General features: G+C 39.5%; 1 protein-coding gene across 1 annotated transcript in view; it reads left to right on the plus strand.

Annotated features, from left to right (window-relative positions):
* Positions 1-22,183, plus strand: part of LOC126485046 (protein madd-4-like) — a 697,683-nt gene that overhangs the window by 648,847 nt on the left and 26,653 nt on the right. Inside the window, exon 21 of the mRNA XM_050108648.1 lies at positions 5,003-5,148. Coding sequence (XP_049964605.1) covers positions 5,003-5,148 — 146 coding nt within the window. The remainder of the gene's footprint in view (positions 1-5,002; positions 5,149-22,183) is intronic.

The following is a 22,183-nucleotide window of genomic DNA, read 5'->3' on the forward strand; positions in this document are numbered from 1 at the left end:
TCTTCCACAGGGATATGATCCTTGTGGCAGGGGGTTGGGATTGGAATAGACTAGGATGTTGAGGAGGTTGGGTGGGCAATGAAACACCACTTTAGGAGGAATAGGAAATATCTCTCATTTCATGGTATGATAATTGGTAATCAAAGTCCGGGCAAAGGATGTTGTTCAGTTGTTCCAGCACAGAGTGACACTAGGCAATGAAGGGGAGACTCCTTTGCAGCTGGTTCTTGGGAGTGATGGGAGGATTGGGGGTGTGAGGGGAAATGGCACAGGAGATCTGTTTGTGCACTGGGTCTAGGAGATAGTGTCTGCCTGTGAAAGTCTTGATGATACCCTCAGCATATTGAGCAAGGGAGTTTTGTCACTGCAAATGCACTGACCCTGGGTGGCCAGGCTGTATGGGAGGGATTTTTTGGTGTGAAAGGGGTGACAGCCATTAAAATTCAGGTACTGTTGATGGTTGGTTGTTTAATGCAGACAGAGGTGGGGGTGAAACTATCAGACAGGAGGAGGTCAACATCTACAAAGGTGACATGCTGGGTTGAGGAGGACCATGTGAAGTGGATGGGGGAGAAGGTGTTGAGGCTGTGAAGGAACGAAGATTGGATGTCTTGGCCCTGAGTCCAGATCATGAAGATATTGTCAATGAACCTAAACCAGACCAGGGGTTTGGTGTATTGGGAGACTAAGAAGGTCTCCTCTAGATGTCACATAAAAAGGTTGGCATAGGAGGGTGCCCATGGCTGTGCCGTGGATTTGTGTGTATACCTTCCCTTCAAATGGGAAGTAGTTGTGGATTAGGATAAAGTTACAAAGGTGCATGAGGAATGAGGTAGTGGGTTTGGAATTATGCGAGAACATGACTTGCACCCTGGTAGCCAACACATTACGGCAAAACAACTCTCAATATATTTAGGAAGATGGTCAACCCTGTCACATTTGCTTTCTCTAGTTGGCTTTGGTACGATTCGTCTTCATTTTGTGGGCTGATGCTCCTCATATTTATCAGACCTGCTGACATATTGCTGTGTCACACATGGAGAAATTTCTTTCGACAGTTCCAGTGAGTCTACAATATTTGAAGCCTTTACCAAGCTGTGGGCCAAGTGAATTCTGAAGTTAATGGGAGACATCCACTTTTGTTTCGGTATCCCTTCTTTTTGACTACATGTTTTGTACATAATCCATGAATTAATTATGGCTAAATCAGTTAAGTGGTTGAATATTCTGACAGTCCACTTTTTCGTCCTGCTGCCTGGTCTATGGTATGCCATGCATCTATCACAAAGATCAATGCCATCCATATTGCGATTATAACTTTGGATGATGGCTGGTTGTTTGACACTAACCTTTGCTTTTTCTGTATTAATACCACTGTTTGTAGGTACGCTCTGATTCACTCCCTGTGCACAAGGATAACAAAGTGACAGATTTATTGTCCTTCCATTTGAGGGCACAAACTTCCTGGTCCTCCCTTATGTACTCATCCCATAGCCCCCACTGTAGCTCCTGATCTCTCTTGAACTTAGAAGCTTCTCCTTTTATTCAGTTGGCCATCACAGTGCCTGTGTGAAATATATTCTTGTCCAGTAAAAGCTGAACAGCTTTTGAACTGGTGAAAAATCTGTCACTGTAAATTACATTATTGTATTCACTGGGTACTGTTCTAGCCAGTGCTTTGAGTGTACCCACTCCAAGGCCATGTTCTTTCTGATCACTTTCAGGAATCGTTCCTTTGCTAGTGCATATAGCAAAATCAAGGAAAAGTCCATCTGATGACAGCAAAACAAAAATTTTGAGGCCAATTGGATTAGGTTTGGAAGATACATATGTCCACATTTTACACCTCCCCATGAATGGAATCATCTGTTCATCCACAGACAGGTGTTGAGACCTGGATAAACTAATACATTTATTTCTAAATGCGTAAAATGGTTCAAATGGCTCTGAGCACTATGGGACTTAACTTCTGAGGTCATCAGTCCCCTAGAACTTAGAACTACTTAAACCTAGCTAACCTAAGGACATCACACACATCCATTCAAACCTGTGACCGCAGCGGTTGCACGGTTCCAGACAGTAGCGCCTAGAACCGCTCAGCCATTCCAGTTGGCTTTCTAAAAGCATCAATTACAGGTCTAACCTTCCAGAGTTTGTCATTTGCGTCATGATCTTCCAAATTATTTACAAAATGCAGATTATTCCATGATTTGCAGTATCCATCTCTTGTCATGGTTGATGATACAAGTGGAATATCAAGTTGCATATTCCAGTAAAGTCTTGCCTGGGACAATCTCAATGTACCCATCAATATCTCAATGCTGACAAGGAATAAAATTTCATTAGTATCTGTATCAAGATTTTTTGAGTTCTTGTGCTAATGATATAAATTAGTTTGTCCTGCAACATTTCTCCAGAAATTTTTATCGATGTACTCAAAGAAAAACTATGAAGGGTTTCTCAGTTCACCATCTGTCTGTTCTTCAAAGTTTTCATCAGAAGGCTGTCAATTACACATCCTGCAAACAAATAGTACCATTGAAAAATACTGATCTAAATCATGTCAGATGGCCCACAGAACTACACCAATGTATTGCTTACTTAGATAGCCTAAAGCTTAGTGGACAACAGTGAGCAGATGAAGCTGATGTTCCAAGATTGTGGTTGTCATTGTCAGATGCAGATGCCTCTAAAATAACATCCACATTGCATGCTTCAACTGCAAGCACATCATTTCATTGAGGTGAAGTTGGAAGTTCATCAACAGAATCCTCATCTTCATCTGACAAGGAACTCAAGTCATTCGTCTCAAGTAGTTTTATAATTTCAGCATCTGTCAGAGAACTGAAAATTATATAAAGTGAAGGTAACTGTGGAAGTAATTGAATAAAGAAATGAAAGTGAACCTAATAAAAAAAATTAAAAATTTTAGAGTTTCTACCAATATTAGAACCCAGGATCTATGGATTACTAATCCAGCATGCTACCCATTACACCTGCACTGTATTAACTCCTATATTCCAGTATTAGTAGCTAATCTATCAGACTTTAATTTAGATTACATTTTAAATTACGATTTCGCAATGAGATCAGTCTTAGCGTTAGTACCACTACATTCTGTGAGCTAGGACTTGATGTACACAAATGTGTACTTCAAATTCAACAGTCGATGTTTGTAAAACTATGAACCTATCGTTTTAATTGCATGCACATATCACTTCATTGATGATATGTCTTGTTAAGACATGATGAAAACAGTAATATAACTCAAAATCGATTATTGAAACTGAATTTACCTTTCTCACATGCCGCAGACGATGCCATCCTTCAGATCGGAAGTTTCAGGATGTGAGAAAACCTGCCAAAACTGACTTGCACGTGACCTAGTGGCAAATACAGAAACCACATGATGTGCAAATCAGGTCTCAATTTGGAAAAACAACACTTGGCAGGATGACACTACAAAGACCTGATGTAGACATATGTGTATGTCGAGACTGAAGAGGATAGGGGGATGGCATCAACAGTGATGAGTAGCAATCTAGGTGGTAAAGGGGTGGCAATGGTGGAGAGATGGTGAAGGAAGTGGTTGGTGTCTTTGACATGGGAGGCTAGATTACAGGCAGATGGTTGGAGGTGTCGGTCAATGAGGTCTGAATAACCAGCCAGCATTTTTGTGCCCCCACTGAAAGAATTTCAGCCCTTATTGACAAACATCTCCAACCAGTTGCCCTTAATCTACCTTTCCACATCAAAGACACTAACCACTTCCTTCACCGACTCTCCACCATCGCCATCCCCTTTACCTCTTGGATCCCTACTCGTCTCTGTTGATGCCACCTCCAAGTACATCAACTTCCCTCATACCCATGGCCTTACTAATAATGAACACTACCTTTTCCAGCATCCTTCAGACTCCAAACACTACTTACAGTCCCTTCCCCTTCCCCACCATGTCCAGATTGCTGCTTCCTTCCCACGTGATGGTTGCATTCTGGTAGGTGCATCCTGAGATGCTGAAGTTGGTGATCATGTGTGCATGAGGTGTGGTTGCTTGTGTGGGTGAATGTTGTGTGTCTCTCTTTTACTGATGAAGACTGTGGGCAAAAGCTTTATGTAACTGTCTCTTAATTGTGCCTGTCTGCAACTTGACATGTCTTCTTTACAGTAAGTAACAATCAGTCTTTTTGACATTGATGACATTCCTACATGGAGTTTCCATAGTTTGATTGTATTACAAAAAAAGCAGTTTTTCCTTTCTACTGGGAAGTTAGATATTTCATTAAAATCCTTCATTAACTGTTAGGTAATATGTATGAAATTGTCATGATGTTATTGATTTATGAACATTCTGAATTTGGTGTTTTAAGTAATTCTATGTATTTACCAAAGTACTGAAGATATGAAGTTAAAATTAACACAATCCTTGGCTATTAGCACTACTGACTGTCATGCAAAGTTTCATTCCATTTTATGCTAGGGAAAGGGATAATTTAATATATAATAATGTACTTAATATCTCATTGCCTGTGAGGCTGTTACACCCCTCAGCTAAAGTTGCAGACTATCTCAGGTGGGAAAACACTTGTCACAATTAAGCCATGACTGATATTATTTATGCAGCTAACTTCTGTCTGATTCTATGTTGGCAATTTTCAGCACTATGCCACAGCACTTTTGAAACACGAGTGAAAATAGATAACATTTATCCAGTTCTGAATGTATTCCACATATTACAGGAAGCTGAAGTTTCTGTTGACAGTATTACCTTGACTGTAACAGTAAGAAGCAGGTTCAAATAATGAACATTCTATTACTATTACTCTGTATCAACAATAATGTTTTAAAAATAAAATAAATTGTTTGTTGTTATGTACAGACAAGATCCATCAATGGTTGCTTTTCTACTACAAATTTCAGTGCATGTCATTACAGAAGCAAAACTGAGGTTATTAAATCCCCACTTAAGCTCATTTTGTAATTGTTTACTCTTATCTTTCAGCTATGCAGCGCAGAGATGTTACATGTTTGCTGAGTAATGGAACAGAAGTTAATGGCTTGTGCAATGAATCAGAAAAACCTCCAGTAAGACAAGAGTGCTATAATGATAAGTGTAAAGGAACATGGAAAGTGGGAGAGTGGTCTGAAGTAAGTATTTTGCATATTTAATGAAAAAAATTACATGCTACATACTTGTAGGACTTGCAGCTCTTTCTTCATTATGTCATTGGTTACTTTTATCAGTAGAACAGGAGGAGTCTTGTTCACAGTCTTAAAAAATAGAGTGAAGCAGGGCAACATTATAATAATTACTGCTCCAGTGAACTAAGACAACTATGATGAAAAGGATTTTGCTACTACGTAACGTTCATCAAGATAGGAGTTCAGGAGCTGTAGGAAGAGATAGGCACAAAAAACAGTGCCATAAGTGTTGGATAATATCTAATGGTTGTCTTAGATAAAGAAAGACATGTGGTGCTGTCAAGGAATATGAATGAAGTGAGCCAAGTGCTGATAGCTTGGGTACCAGATACTAGTCTGGCAAAAACTGTATAATACAATATGAGTAGTGATGTGGATGTGTTCGGTATTGCACTTTAAATACAAATTTGAGTTTCAGTCAGTTTCTGCACTAAGAGGATCTGCCTTTTATGATTTAAAACACAAGAAGAGTAGTATGGGAATCTAGGAATGTATCTTACTGGTACTGTACTGTACCTTAAGTTAAATTAGACCTGAAGATACAAATCACCTGTTGAGTGCTGAAGGAGAAAATACAATAGATGTACATTATCAGACAGTAGGTACACTTATCATTTGCCCTGGCATCTTTAGATGAAATGTAAAATGTACTAAATGGTGCGAAGTGCCAATATTCTCCAATCCATTCTTACACAAATTGGGCTTGATGGGGTACTGCATTGTTTTGCTGAAGATACAGTTCATCTGGGAAAAAGGGACAGAAGGAAGAGTTTTAAAGTCCCATCAACATTGAGGACATTACTGGTGGAGCTGAAGCTCAGATTGTTTCAACGATGGGATAGGAAATCATCCATGCCCTTTTGAAAGGAACCCACATTAAATACCTCACCATTCACTACAGAGTGGACAATAGTAATCAAATTCTATGATGCTTGAAGAGTTAGGTCTTTAAATTCAGTATACATTTTCCTACATGATTCCTTGTTGTTAATCTCTTTCACTGGTCTTGATGTTTCCTCTTGCCCATTTCCCCAAACTGAAATTTCCTGAAATCACTTCTTAAAAAGTTGTACATATTGAAGTAACAATCACATAATTGTGTTTAAATATTACATTATGATTTAGTATAATTGTCAGTAAGCAGTTAAATTCATATAAACATCACTACACATGCAAAATAATATTAAATACAGTAACCTGTTATACATCTATATAATTCACACTCTACACACTTTGTATACCACTAGCATTTACTTACTGTTAAACAGAAAATGTCTGCACAGACAGTAACATAAAAATGTACCAGAAGCAGTAATTTTCCTGTATAGAAACCAGTTTTTTGTATGCTTTTCTATCTTTAGGACACAGAGTGCCATTTGGTAATGTTAGCCAATCATGCTGGGTTTCTCAGTATTCCGTAGATCTATGTTTACATTAAGTTTAGAAACATGTTTCAGTTCACAACACTGTTTCCGACCAATTCCGCAACATGTTTCCAACTATGTTCATCGTTCACAATCCCATTCACGCTAGTGACAAACATTTCTGCATGTTTCTTCATATCATCTACACACGGATTGTGACAGCAGATGTTTCACTTTGTACACTACATTGTGTCCAGTGGTGAGGCTGAATTAATGATGTGTGGTGTTGCATTAGCAATACTTTATAATATAGGTATTTGAAGACAAATGTCCAGTCACCATATTGGACAAAAATGTACAATAGAGTGTTGGTGGGAATGGTAGGCTGCATAAGCTGAATGTGGAAGATGCCACTTCTCTTTGTAACTTCACTATGATGTCACAGCCCAATTTTAAAACTCTAAGTGCTTGATACAGCTTATTTTTAACACAAATTTTAAAAAAATCAACTCCTGTGAAGTAGGGATTTGGTGTTAGTCTTATGTATTTGGCAGTAAGAGAATTCTTCCAAAGAATCTCAATAGAATTATGTTATGTAAAGACAAATGGGAAAATGTTTTATTTCATATTGAAACTTTTATGATATGTTAATATATCATATCAAATCATATTTATCATCAACACCTATCACCTCTTCTACAGCAGTTTCACAATTGGCACTAATAAATGTGATGCGGGAATCTGTTGTCAAACCCCTGCTCTATCCAAGCTCACTGATGATTCCTTCTTTCTCTTATATAATTTCATTTCTGCCACAAAGAGAATGTGTCTATATCATGTCAGCAGAGACCTCAATTTCTTTGCTACATCACTGTTGCTGGTATTAAGCGCTGTGCTGATTTTTTGGATGGAGTCTTGTTTGAGCTCAGGAGTTCCATACTTTGCACTTCACTCACTCCACTGACATTCATCTGCAACAGAGTGTGAGAAGAGCATGTATCTTTCATTTTGCAACAACAACAGATATTTGAACTTACCACAAACTGTGAACTTACCACACACTTTGAGGCAACCACACACTGTGAAACAACACATTTACTGCAGTCCACTACAGGAAGTAAGTCATAAAAAAATGAACACTAGCACTACAGATGAGCATTTAGCAGTCACAGGCCACAATCAATGATTCCTTTGATCTGTATTGTCACAGCCATGGATAGCTGTTTTCATGTTTAATGAAGCAGTAGCTGCAAACAACATTGTGAGCATTGTTGCAAAACATTTTTCAAATTCAGTGTAAATGCCACTTGACACTGTTTGGAGGACCAGAAATTATAAAACATTTTCTTTCATTTCTGAATCATGTACTTTATTCATGCTCTTTAGATCCAGAGACAGCTTGTTGTAAACAATTCAACTAGCATTTACAAGATATCTTTTACTTGTATCCTTTCTGCTTTCTGTGTGATGGTCATTCATTTTCCTTACACTTTGGTGGTGCACATCCCTGTTTAACGATGTAATGCAGTTGTAACTTGAGTTGTTAAATCATTTATATTGAGTGTACTGTCAATGCACTAAGTTCCCTATATTTATACCTGTAAGGTTGTCTTGAGTGGATTCCAATGACACAGCTGGTGGTTTTCTTCTTAACTGTTATTTGTGTGAATACTGGCAACACAGTCACATATCATAATACAAAAGACAAGTGTGTGAAGTCAAATCTATAGTAGACTTCAGTGACATATCCTCATTAGATGTACCTTAGAGCTTATTTTTACCACATTGTTTTCAAAGTGTTTCCCATGTTATGTGTTACCCAACCACAACACCAAAGAATTTGTTGCTTTGTATTTTATTTATAAAGTACAAGTCTAGCCAGGAATTAATTTTCTGATCTGGAGTGTTTTATTACCTGCATCGGCATATACAGGGTGAATCACCTAAAACTTGCACTGCAAATATTGGGGAAACGGAAATGTCTATTGATGTGCAATTTCCACAGAATGAATTGATGCTCATGGGCTCATATTGATGATAATGACAATGATGATTATGATGATGATGATGATGATGATTGGTTTGTGGGGTGCTCAACTGTGTGGTCACAGCACCCATACAAAGTCCCAATTCTTTCACAGTCCAATCTAGCCACTGTCACAAATGATGATGATGATGATGATGATGAAATGATAAAACATCTAGTCCCCAGGCAGAGAAAATCCACAACTCAGCCAGGAATCGAACCCGGTACCCTGTTATCCAGAGGTAGCAGTGCTAGCCACTAGACTTCGAGCTGCAGACATTGGCTCATATTATTAGCCAATAAACAGATCTTTCCTTCTCATCTCGTCCAGTAAGTTTCCACTGACCCGGGGTTCTGGGTGACTTTTCTCAACTGTACCCCTTTCTCTAAACCTCTCCAGTCCTCTTTTTTCCTTCCCCTTCAACTCTTTTGCCAGAAGAAGGAGCCACTGGCCCCAAAAGCTTGTAAAAGTTAAACCTTTTTGTGAGTGTATGTTCTCCTGCCACTGCTTGATGAGTAGGTCTTCTATCTATCTATTTACATTATATGGTCAATAATGGGTTATTTTTGTTGTTATAGATTGTAATAATACTTAGGAAGTGTATTTTTTGTGCAAACATACACATTTTGAAATGGAACAATGCCTATGGACATTAACAAACTGAAAGTAGAGTAAATTAGAATGTCAGTGCTGTATGTTGCAGGATACTATTGTGTGTCATTAATGAGGTATCACATCTTGAAAAGTTCTCACACATACACTTCTACAATACCAGTGGTAGCACACACTAAAAAACAACACAAGTGTATACACTAGCTGTGTGGATTCTGACCAGTAATGAGATGACCGACCATCACAGGTTGTGTTCAAGGTGACCACCAGCAGTAGGAATACACGCTTCCAGTCTGGTATGGAACAAGTGCTGTAAGTGTGTTTGCTTTTCAGTTGAGATGTCAGAGCAGGCTGCAGTAATAAGTCATTCCGTATCATCAGGTGTAGTTGACATGTCCTTGTTGGCAGCATCTTTCAGTTTTCTGCACAGAAAAGTCTACATGTGTCAAACCCGGGGGATTGCCTGACCAAGGTACAAGTCCAAAGATTTGAAAACAGTTTGTGAAGACATGCTGTAGCATTTCTCGCCCTAGGAGCTGGACAGCCTTCATGTTTGTACCACAGGTTCCTCCTAGTCTGCAGAGGAATGTGTTCAGTATCCAACATCACAAGTTTACACTCCATGGACTCTGGAATTCCACCTGATGAAGCCAACGGGGATTGTTAATGTGCCAATAGGGCATATATTGGAGGTTTACCTGCCCATGATTGGTAAATGTGGCTTTGTCACTAAACAAGATACGTGTTACATCTGGAGTATCCTGTCTTAATGCCCATGTATGTAAGTTAATACCATTTTCATAATCATTTCCACGCAGCTCTTGATGGAGAGAGATGTGATAGGGGTGGAACCTATGTCGATGGGGAATACATAAGGACACTTGCCTGACTCATGCCACTTCTTCATGTGATTGTGCAGGAGCTAATGTGAGGATCAACTGCAACAGCAGTGAGGACATTAGTTTCCCCCCTCTTCTGTCATCACTTGTTTCCTCTTATTTTGTCATCTAGGTGTTACACTATCACTTTCAAGTAACTGGTTGAAACAAATGCATTCTTCCTGGATGCTCCAGACACGATGAGCATGTCGGCTTCTTCTGCATTGGTAAAGCCCATCATCCACTCACAACATACTGCATGGACTAACTCGCACTCTAGTTGATTAGTAATCATGACCTTTGCTTGGTCTGTCACACAGTCACTGACTAACAAGTCACAGTGCATACAAGCACACTGTAAGAAAACATAAGAACATCATACCTAGCAATTACACAGCATGGAAACTTTTCAAAATATCTCATAAATTACTCACACTAGAATCCTGCAACAAACACCACTGATATTATAATTCACCCTACTTTTAGTTTGTTCCATTTAAAAAGTGTACGTTTGCACAAAAATACACCTTGTAAGTATTATTACAATCATATTATTGGCTACCCATTCAAGCCCCTGACTACCAATCCATTCTGTGAAAACTGCACATCGGTAGCACTTTCCATTTCCGCAATATTTTGGTGCAAGTTTTTGGTGATTCACCACGCATATTATCTTATGCTTTTTATAAACATAGAAAACATAACAGGTCTGCTAAACAGACTGCTTTCATTATGCTTGTCTGTCATCTTCAGGCTATTGCAGTGTGGCGTGGGATCCACAGCAGATAGGATTGATGGAAGACATTGAAAAAGTTCAAAGAAGGGCATCTTGCCACAAAATAGGGAAAAGTGTGCTACATATATGATACACAAATTGGATGGCAGGTTCTTTTTGCTGTGGCAGGATCTTCTCATGGAATTCCAATCACCAACTTATTTTTCAGAATGTGAAAATACAGGGTGTACATAAAGCCCGGGTACACATTCAATTATTTATCACACAAGAACCAAACATTGTACAGGTATCATACATATGTCATTTTGAAGAGAAACCCTGAAAGTTTTTTTTTTTTTTTTTTTTTTTTTTTCATGTATACTGCCACAGCATAGTTTGGTAATTTGCCGATAGTCAGCTCTATTCGCAAACATGGCGGCCATGCTACAGAAGGGCACAGCTGTTTCACAAAATGGCCTCCTTGATCACAAGATCTCACTCCGTGTGAAATTTTTCTGTGGGCTCACATTAAAGATTTGATGTATGTACCGCCTCTACCACATAATGTAGCAGAGCTCCGGGAGAGAACAAGAGAAGCAACTGCCACAATTGACAATGCCATGCAGGGATGGGTATGACAAGAATTTGATTGCCATATAGATGTCTGCCGGGTCACTCATGGTTTGCATATTGAATTTTTTGTAAAAAACTTTAAGAATTTTTCTTCAAAATGCAGTATATATGACATATGTACAATGTTTAGTTCCTGTGCAATAAATAATTGAAAGTGTTCCCAGACTTTACGTACACCATGTATTGTGTTGGCACCCCTCTACAAAGATGTAAATGATCATCATAATAAAATAAGATAAACTGGAGCTCATTTTTGCCACACACTGTTCGAGAGTGGAACAGTAGAGTAGTAGCATGAAGGTGGTTAGATAAACCCTCTACCAGGCACTTTATTATGAATTGCTGGGCAGCCATATAGATGTTGATAAACAGATTATTCCCAGATAAATATTTATTGGAGTTTTCTGTGTGCTGTGCTATTTTTGCTCCTAGTTCTTACACACTACTAGTACCTACTGCAGTAGCTGTAATGAAAATGGTAATGCCATCTATATCATGTACATAAGAAAAGTGGCATGTCTCTCGGCTTAGCCTTTGATGCTGCCAACCCACAGGGTATCTATTCTTAGTGGGTTATCATCAGCTCAGCCCTCACATTCAGGCTGGGTTCAGCAGTACCTGTCTCAGCCTCCAGAGGATCTCTCGGTAACCAGCCAGAGGATGCAGAAGATAGCAACAGGCGTCACTCCAGACATGCGCTTCTTGGTGCACCCACCATAACTTCGATAACCTATAGGAAAATTGTAACCATCCATTGCATGAGTATTTCTGCATGTGTGGAGCCAGATAGAGCCAATTTCATCTTCGCCAGCCAGCGACTGATGTACCATTGCCGTTTTGAGACTCCCTCAGATTAGACATCACCTTCACCACCCAGACAGCTGCACTCCCACAATGCTTGCTCAGAGCCTTGGTGTTCAGTGCAATGGACAAGACAGAACTTCAAATGCATACTTTGTTTCGAAGACAGACTTTTTGTTGGTCAAGAGAACACACTCTACACTCTCAAGAATCTATCTTCGTTTCGTTGGAGAATCTACCACTCATCATATAGTAAAGATACTGGGTCGCAGATAGGACTCACAATTTTAGTTTTCGGCGGGTATGTATGTCTAATGTTGATGAAGGCCTTAAGGCCAAAAGCTATAATTGTGAGAGTCTTTTTGTTGTATCTGTCTGCGACTCAGCATCTCGGCTTTATAGCCTCTCTATTTCGACCATCATTAGATATTTTACTCCCCAAATAGCAAAACTCATTTACTACTTTAAGCGTCTCGTTTCCTCATCTAATTCCCACAGCATCACCCAATTTAATTCGACTACATTCCATTACCCTTGTTTTGCTTTCGTTGATGTTCATTTTATATCCTCCTTTCAAGACACGGTCCATTCCATTCAGCTGCTCTTCTAGGTCCTTTGCTGTCTCTGACAGAATTACAATGTCATCAGCGAACCTTAAAGTTTTTATTTCTTCTCCATGGTGTTTAATTCCTACTCCAAATTTTTCTTTTGTTTCCTTTATTGCTTGCTCAATATACAGATTGAATAACATCAGGGATAGGCTACAACACTGTCTCACTCCCTTCCCAACCACTGCTTCCCTTTCATGCCCCTCGACTCTTATAACTGTCATCTGGTTTCTGTACAAATTGTAAATAGCCTTTCACTCCCTGTATTTTACCCCTGCCACCTTCAGAATTTGAAAGAGAGTATTCCAGTCAACATTGTCAAAAGCTTTCTCTAAGTCTACAAATGCTAAAAACGTAGGTTTGCCTTCCCTTACTCTATTTTCTAAGATAAGTCATGAGGTCAGTATTGTCTCATGTGTTTCAACATTTCTATGGAATCCAAACTGATCTTCCCTGAGGTCAGCTTCTCCCAGTTTTTCCATTTGTCTGTAAAGAATTTGTGTTAGTATTTTGCAGCCGTGGAATTTTCACATCTGTCAACACCTGCTTTCTTTGGGATTGGAATTATGATATTCTTCTTGAAGTCTGAGGGTATTTCGCATGTCTCATGCATATTGCTCACTAGATGGTAGAGTTTTGTTAGACTTGGCTCTCCCAAGGCTGTCAGTAGTTCTAATGGAATGTTGTCTACTCACGGGGCCTTGTTTCGACTTATGTCGAAATAATATAATATTGTCCTCAAGAACATCGCCCTTGTATAGACCCTCTATATACTCCTTCCACCTTTCTGCTTTCCCTTCTTTGCTTAGAACTGGGTTTCCATCTGAGCTCTTGATATTCATGCAAGTGCTTCTGTATTCTCCAAAAGTCTCTTTAATTTTCCTGTAGGCAGTATCTATCTTACCCCTAGTGATATGCGCCTCTACATCCTTACATTTGTCCTCTAGTCATCCCTGCTTAGCCATTTTGCACTTCCTATTGTTCTCATTTTTGAGACGTTTGTATTCCTTAAGATGTATAGTAGATATAAGGTATATAGTATTTGTATGTTATTTTCTACTAATACTAACTCTTTCTCATGCCAATGCTATGGAATCATACAGTTGTTAACAAAATTCAATTATTTTCAACAAATCAGACCCAGCTCAAGCTTTGATAAATTCAATCATATAATAAAAGGCAAACGGTTAATCCTCAACATCACTCTTCCTAGCTTCCTTATAGTCATTTCTCAGAATTTCCTAGGGCACACCATCATAAACAAAAGCACAATGCATTACAAATCAGGGTACCAATAAGTCCGTAATATTTCATTTCCATAACATTGCTATAAACCTCATAAACTTCACATACTCATTATAGTTCACTATACAATAAACCATTCCTCACAGCACTTCATCTCAGTATGAACCCTCATCAACATCTCAAAAGTACTTCAGAAAATCTCATAATACCATCAACAGAAAAATTGTTCTGCATTTTAATTCTTGTATTCTATTCATAATAGTACAACATGTTGTGGGTTTTTTGGCTACAGCGACAGCCATGCACAGTAAGCTCCAACTTATTATGATAAGACACTTTTATTAAGGTTTGTATGATTACAGAAAACACAAGGAAAACATTGCAGAAATTCACGACACGTGTATCACTCAGTCAAGTAGTAGATGGGACTCCCCAAAGAACTCCAGTCTCCAAAGACCATTCACTCTGCACTTCGCCAGTGAAGTTACTGGCGTTCGACTGTTGCCACAGAGCGCCCCCCCCCCCCCCCCTCCTCCTGGGAGTGCGGAGCACTGGGGGCGGGACGTGGGTGTCTTCCTGTGGAGTGGCGTTGTGGGATGCTCACTGGTTGATAGCAGCGTGTGCTAAGAGTAAGAGTCCATACTGTCTGTGCAGGCTGGACTAGTGCTCGTATAGTCCACCATCCAGTGGGGGGAGGGGGGGGGGGGGGCGGCGGACTGGCTGACCTGCACTCGTGAACTGGACTGGCACAGAAGACGTCATCGTTGCAGTACTGGCGGAGAGGGGGATGTGAATCTTGAGCATCCCGTTGGTGCTGAACGTTGCAGCTATGCTAGCCGTATCCACCCTCTTTGGGATAGGGACTGTGCGCAGGATGGTGATATGTGATGTGGGTGTGGGCCCACTTGAAGTGTCCCCTATGCAGAGGACGAAGATGGATCCCTCGTGGAGCTGCAAGGAAAGCTCATCATGTGGGCACTCAGCGGCATTGATTGCGATGCAAATTTTGTTGACAGTGGATGTATGGGGCACTAGGGGGGATGGGGAAAGTAACATAGTTCAGGAGAAACACTGGAACACTCTGTGAGGGTATTGGGTGCCATCACTTGGGATGGGGTAATGTCACATGCAACATGTGGTTGAGCCTGAGGTTGTGGATTGTCACACGGAGTATCATTTCACGGAACCATTGAGTTGCCCACAGATGTAGGCTCGGTGCACATAGGATCATGGTGGGGCACAGGGGAGTGAGCGGTCTGTGTGAGATCGGGTTCGTCACTTGATGGGAGAACACTTGACTCCGGGGTGTGTGTTACAGATTCCTTGATCGTCCAGGCTGGTTTCACGCGTTGGAGGGAAACTGTCTGCCAGCGGCCACTGATGAGAATATCCATAGTATTGTCCATGCGAGCCATTACTCGATGCGAGCCAGAGTAAGATGGCTGTAATGCCGGTTTGACTGTGTCATCCCGTAACATAACGAACTCGCAAGAGTTCAGTGCCGAATGCAGGAACACCCGAGGACGGGTATGTGGTCATGGAGGAGGCGTGCGAATCGTGGCTATGTGTGTCTGGACATGCTCAACTAGCGTGGGGAGGTCAGATAGGTCAGCGATTGCTTCGTCATTGACAAACTCTGTGGGGAGAACTAGGGTCTCACCATACAGGAGCTCTGCGAGTGAAGCCTGGAGGTATGTCTTGTAAACTGTGCGTAGTTCTAGCATAACCCAGGGAAGGGCGTCGCATGACTCACCACCATGGTACATGAGTGCCACTTTAAGAGTCCTGTGCCACCGCTCAACCAGTCCATTGCTCTGAGGATGGTAAGCCGTAGTGCGGAATCTATCCACCCCACAGAGGACGCAGAGTTTGTTAAACAGCAAGGATTCAGACTGTCTTCCCTGGTCGGTGGTGATGGATGTAGGGCAGCCAAATCGAGCTGTCCAGGAGGATACGAATGCACATGCTACTGAATCCACTGTGATGTCCTGCAGGGGTATTGCCTTCACCCAACATGTAATGCGCTCAATGACAGACAAGATATACCTGAACCCATCAGACACGGATAACGGTCCTACGAGGTCCACATGTACATGTCGGAAGCAGCCTTTCAGGATGTCGAATTTACCTAGACTGGGTTGTGTGTGCCTGCCGACTTTGCTGCGCTGGCACTGTAAACAAACACGAGACCAAGTACGACAATCCCTCCTCACACCTGGCCACACAAAGCGTTCTGTAACCAGGTGCGTAGTAGCCTTAGCACCAGGATGTGCCAGGTTATGTAAAGTAGTGAATACTTGGCGATGCAGCACAGGGGGAACCATAGGTCGAGCGGTGCCCATGCATGTATCACACCACAGTGGCCTGGCCGAGCCCAGAAATGATCTGAAGGGAAGTATCTGGGTCCTGTCGGAGGTTGTGCAATTCGGTGTCACTGTCCTGTAAGTGGGCCCATTCGTCGAAATTAGTGGGGACGAAATTGCAGTGATATGTGATAGGTAGTCAGCCACCACATTTTCTGAACCCCGAATGTAATGGATGTCTGTTGTGTATTGGCAAATTAAGTCCATTTGCCAAAACATACGTGGGGGGAGATCACATCGGGGTCACCAGTGTGGGTTTTTTGGCTATAGCGACGGCCACGCACAGTAAACTCCAACTTATTATGATAAGACACTTTTATTAAGGTTTGTATGATTACAGAAAACACAAGGAAAACATTGCAGAAATTCACGACACGTGTATCACTCAGTCAAGTAGTAGACGAGACTCCCCAAAGAACTTCAGTCTCCAAAGACCATTTACTCTGCACTTCGCCGGTGAAGTTACTGGTGGTCGACTGACGCCACAATGTGCTATAAAACAAGAAAAATATGTTAATCATTAACTTCACATAGATCTGAAAAACAACACTCTCAATTAATCCTTTCCCTCATAAAAACACTACAATAGTAACTGAATTGACTGTGACTGAATTGACTTCTCACTTTTTCAGTTTCCATACACATTATTTATTCACTAAAGCGCTAGATGTTTAAGCATTGTTAACACTGGCTGACTATAGTAATATTTTCTCTGTGTGACACATTTATGTAAAAAATTTAAATTTCTTTTGCCCTCATCATAAAACTATAAGACATTTTTATTAATTCTCACTTCTCACAAAATATTCTCATCTCATAGTTCACCGCCAAACATCATCAACAACAATAAACTCATCTTACAGAAACTTTCTGACAGCAGCATAACATTCATTTCTCATTATCATCTAACAGATTCCAAATCCAGCATTATGACATTCAACATGTTATATACCACAAAGAAAATTATATTGAGAACTGAATAAATGCTCAGGAATTGACTGAGACTTGTATTTCACAAAAGAACATAATAAACTACAAAACATGAGTTATTTACAACCAGTAGAAAAGTGACACAGTACAACCAAAGATAAGAAGTCACCACATTTAAAATATTTGCACAAAAATTTGTGAAAAACTATAACTACAGAATTATTTAAATATGGTAGGAAACATTTCATTTCTACAACATTCTTTTTTTTGCTTTGTGGAACACATACATATAACTTTTTTCTTTTCTTTCTTGTTTTGCTGCAATATGTTATTTTACAGTATGAAAATTGTTACCATTTACTCTATTATGCTCCTCCTGATGATAATTGTTACCATTGTGAATACTATGATCCCTCCTGTTGTGATTCTTATTGTGCCAATTTTGATTACTACCACTTTCAAAAGTGTGGGTGTCTGTCGTAGTTGTATTTGCCCCTTTTTCTCCAACCTTGGCCAAAATCTGCCTAAAAGTCCTTTCTCAAAGTCTGCATAGGTTACGTCATGATTCATGTACTGATTTACCCAGCTTAATGCTTCATCTTTTAGAAACTTCTTAACAAATTTGATTTTCATAATATCAGTCTTATTGGACACAGTGTTATCTCTGCAATGTTTCAGGAAATCTACAGGATTTAAACTACCTTCATCTGAAAAGTTTTTCTCTGGAATATTTCAAAACATGGTACCAACATTGTTAACAAGATTTCTATTAACTACATCATTATATAATTCTTCAACTTTTTTACACAAAACCGAAACACTGCTTTCTAGGGTGCTAGTTTCACCGTTACTTAATTTTACATTTTCTGTGAGTTTGCTGTGTGTGGTTTTCACCTGTTCAACAAAACTGCTTTCAACAAGTTCCAGTTTGGTGTCAACATTAGTTACCAAAGTTGAAATTTAACTATTTACATTTTTGTCCACAGTACTTATTTGATCATGCACTTTATCAAAAGCAGTTTTGCTTTCCTCACTATCTTCAGGAATCTCATCTTTGACATTTTTAACTTCATTGTTAAATTCAAGCTCAGTTTGTTTTATTTTGGATTCCACAGACTCTACTCGAACTTCTAATCTATCAGTTTTTGTTCAGTATCATTTATTTGAGCTGTATTTTTACTGACACACTCAACTAACACTCAAATTGAATGCCCAGTTTCTGTGAACTGATTCTTATTTTCTTGTTTATGATTTTCAAGTTGCTCATTTAGGCTCGTTTCACACTGGGGCACGTGACAGTCGCCAGTGATGGTCACTGGTAATTCTGGTGAACACTCCTGGATCACCAGTGTCCAACACCTCAGGTATTGCCAACTGATTAGTTAGTGAAATGGACCCAAGCGAGGAGGATCTTTATGTCATTTAAGGATATGTTAACTATTCACAGATTTCAGGACATGTCACCTCATTTAGTCCATGGAGGAAATATTGTGAACAGTATCAGAGATGACTTTGCAAGCTACTTCGTTAGCCCTGAAGGTGAAGTGGCTTGGCAGCTGCAAAGAATTTAATTGCTTGAAATGTTACGTGAATGTTAATGTAGTTAGGCCTCATTGCTCATCTGGCATTGTATTTGTGATGTGCATTGTGCAATTATTACTATGTTAACTGTAAGAAGTCACATTATTGTATTCACTGAAATGATTGGAACTTACAATTAAAATTATAGTGTGTCAGGAAATATATACAGATGCAAAAGATTTATAAACCAGTTGCTCTTCAACACAATGTCTCTTTAGAAGATGTTGGGCCCTAGCCACCATGAAAGTCTGTAGATTTTATTCAACTGGCAAACACACAAAATGATCTCAGTACATGAATGTTCAAAATTAAGTACACCCACTGCTGGAGCTCCAGAGAGAGGATGCTTGCATCTAATTGGCGGCAGCATGGTTGTTTGTGGCAGTGGCCTCATGCCACAGTGGCAGCTGTAGGAATTGCGGCAATGTAACTGGCAGCATTTGTATTTGAAAGTGCGGCCACCCGGATTGTGGCCGATACCACACATGCAACTTCAAAAATCACAACATATTTGGAACAAACAGCCAAATATTTGTGACAATGGAGATATAAGTTTCACAGCTGTCCTATTTGAATGATGGTTATTAAAATTTGTGATATCACAGATGAGAGGCTAAAGCAAACAAAAAAGGCAGCAAAGATAAAAATTGATGTAAACAACTTGTTTTTGTTTATTTTATTTTTCTTTGTGTTATCAAAATTTAGACAGTCAATAATGGCACAAATCTACAATAGGTGTAACTTTTTAGACTGTTCCCTTACATCAATAAAAGTTTGTAATTTTGATTAGTCAGAATATGTTGAAAAATAGATTTTTCTCAAGAAACCACTTAAAAAAGGGGGAGGGGGGTCATCTTATGTTCAGGGTCATCTTATATTGTAGACATGCATTTATGTGTAGTGCAGCAGGATATAGTGCAATGAAAGGCGAAAAAATGTACAGGTGTTGTAATAAGTGAAGGAAATTTATTAGCTGGAATTTTCAAGCCACAGAGTGCTGACTAAGGGTTTGGGCAAATAATTGTTTGCACAGTACGAGGAAATGTTATTGGGGCCTCTGACAGAAGATTCACAAATAAGTACCTGTCAATTTTCATGTGAGAAATGCATCATAAATAAGTACCTGTCAATTTTCACGTGAAAAATCCACACTTCAGAAACTACAGTATGAAGAGGAATCACGGAGCAGGATTACCGTACACAATTTGTGCCAGCAAGTGGACCAAATGATTTTTAACCCAAGGTTGAGTTCTGTCACTGGATATCCAACCAAGTTCTACAATGTTGAACTTCTACAGTTTTTATTGCTCACAGATGAGGCCTTTCTCAGTGATTTCAATGTTTTCAGCACCCATGGTAGCCATGCCTAGGGTGATGAAAATTTGTATGCGACACTCATCTCAGATCATCAGTTGCAGACAAATAACAAGCCTAGCTTGTAAAATGCCTTTGATATATAGTTTTTACTGGAGTTTTTACTGTCATCATAGAATCTGAGCACAATTACTGCCTATACTAGTTGCAGAAAAATTATCTTGAGTGTCCCTTTGGGATTTTGATGCTGCTTCAGTTCTACAACTAACTCCATCTCATCCCTTAAGTCTGGACAGTGTGTACTTAGCAGCACTGTTTATTCAAATCCACTCAAGAAACATTAGATATGGAAGTGAATTCTTCCTGCTGTTAGTGTATTTCAGACCTGGCAATGTCAGTGAAAGCACTTGTCAACCCTGTTAAAGCCCATGATGTCCTTGTATGCTCCAAATTATATGGCTGCATTTCAGTTGCTAATCTTTTGTCAATACAATGAAAAGCTGTGAATAATTTGCACTTTAATTGTGATCACAAATTTGTCAATTTAATTTTTTGACTGTAAGAAGGTTATTCCTTGCTTACGTAGAAACTGCTGTGATTTTTTGCATTTCTCTTATCCACCATTGGAACAGTGAGAGAGAACTTTACTGTTGAGATCACCCGGAAAGCAAATAGTATGCAAACATAGTAATTTCTAGCTTTTAGATGTGTGCCAAACAGACATTAAACCTTTCCTAGAAGTTAGCCTCTGCAAGTTTCCATGTGTGTTTTTAGAAATTTTAGCATTATACTGAGTGTACTGAGTTCCAAGAATATACAACTCTCAATGACACACACACACACACACACACACAAGTTAGTTTTCTGTACTTTGATTGGCAGTAATGAAAACACTGATTTTTGATTGCCTCCTGCCTGGCATGGTGGGAAGTTCAAATTTTGGCTCTGGCCATTTTTCGTGCTGTCAAATGTAGTAAATGATAATTGAAACTGAAGCAGCTGTTGCTTTGAGAACGATTTCCTTGAAGGGGGGGGGGGGGGGGCAGTACTATGTGGTGTTATGGAATCTACTCCAAGACCCAGTAAATAAATATATTAGTAATATAATTCAGGATGTTGTAGCTCTATTAAATGTTATCTTGTTAACATTCATATTCTCCACTGTTTCTGATCTGCTGCATCATTACTGCAAATTGCTGCAATACACAGGAATATTGTGGTATTGTCTGATGCTGCTGCTGCTGTAGTCCACAGGGGATGTAGAGTGCTTTGCATGACTGGGGATGTGTATCTCTAATATTGTTCATAAATGCTTCCCACTGAGTGAGCCTTGCTTGCTCTTCCTCACGGTGATAGTGCCATAGTGCCAAATCATGAAATCTGAGAGGTGAAACGTTATGGTTTCACTTCATTTTGAAAGTTGGCACATATCTGCAGAGCCGTTAAACTTTTTTATTGTCTACAGAAATATAGACGTGAGTAAACAAGAGAACAGTGACATTTATGCATGTGATACATCTATAACCAGAGCTATGGGACATAGAAAGCAATGAATACAAAGACATCAATATGAAAAAAGACATTCTCTCTGCTACTATTGTTTTAGAAGAAGATCATAGCAGTGAGTCACAGTTGTATCCCACACAGGTTCTTAAGACTGTTGAATTGGTTGTAAGCTTCATCTCATGTATTTCCATGTTCATTGGCAGCAACTTGCCAAATGCTCTTTTTTCTGATTGCAGTCTTTGTATACATTGCTTTACAAGTCCCATAATTTCTGAAATTCATAATTCTTTCACTGTACTGATGAACTACAATAAGGTATTAATACAAACATTTTATTTTATTTAAAATATACCTTAGTGAATTTCTTGAGTCCTTCTGCAGAAGCACTACAAAATTATGGTACA

The sequence above is a fragment of the Schistocerca serialis genome, chromosome 6 (assembly GCF_023864345.2).
Source record: "Schistocerca serialis cubense isolate TAMUIC-IGC-003099 chromosome 6, iqSchSeri2.2, whole genome shotgun sequence".
NCBI classification, from domain to species: Eukaryota; Metazoa; Arthropoda; class Insecta; order Orthoptera; family Acrididae; genus Schistocerca; species Schistocerca serialis.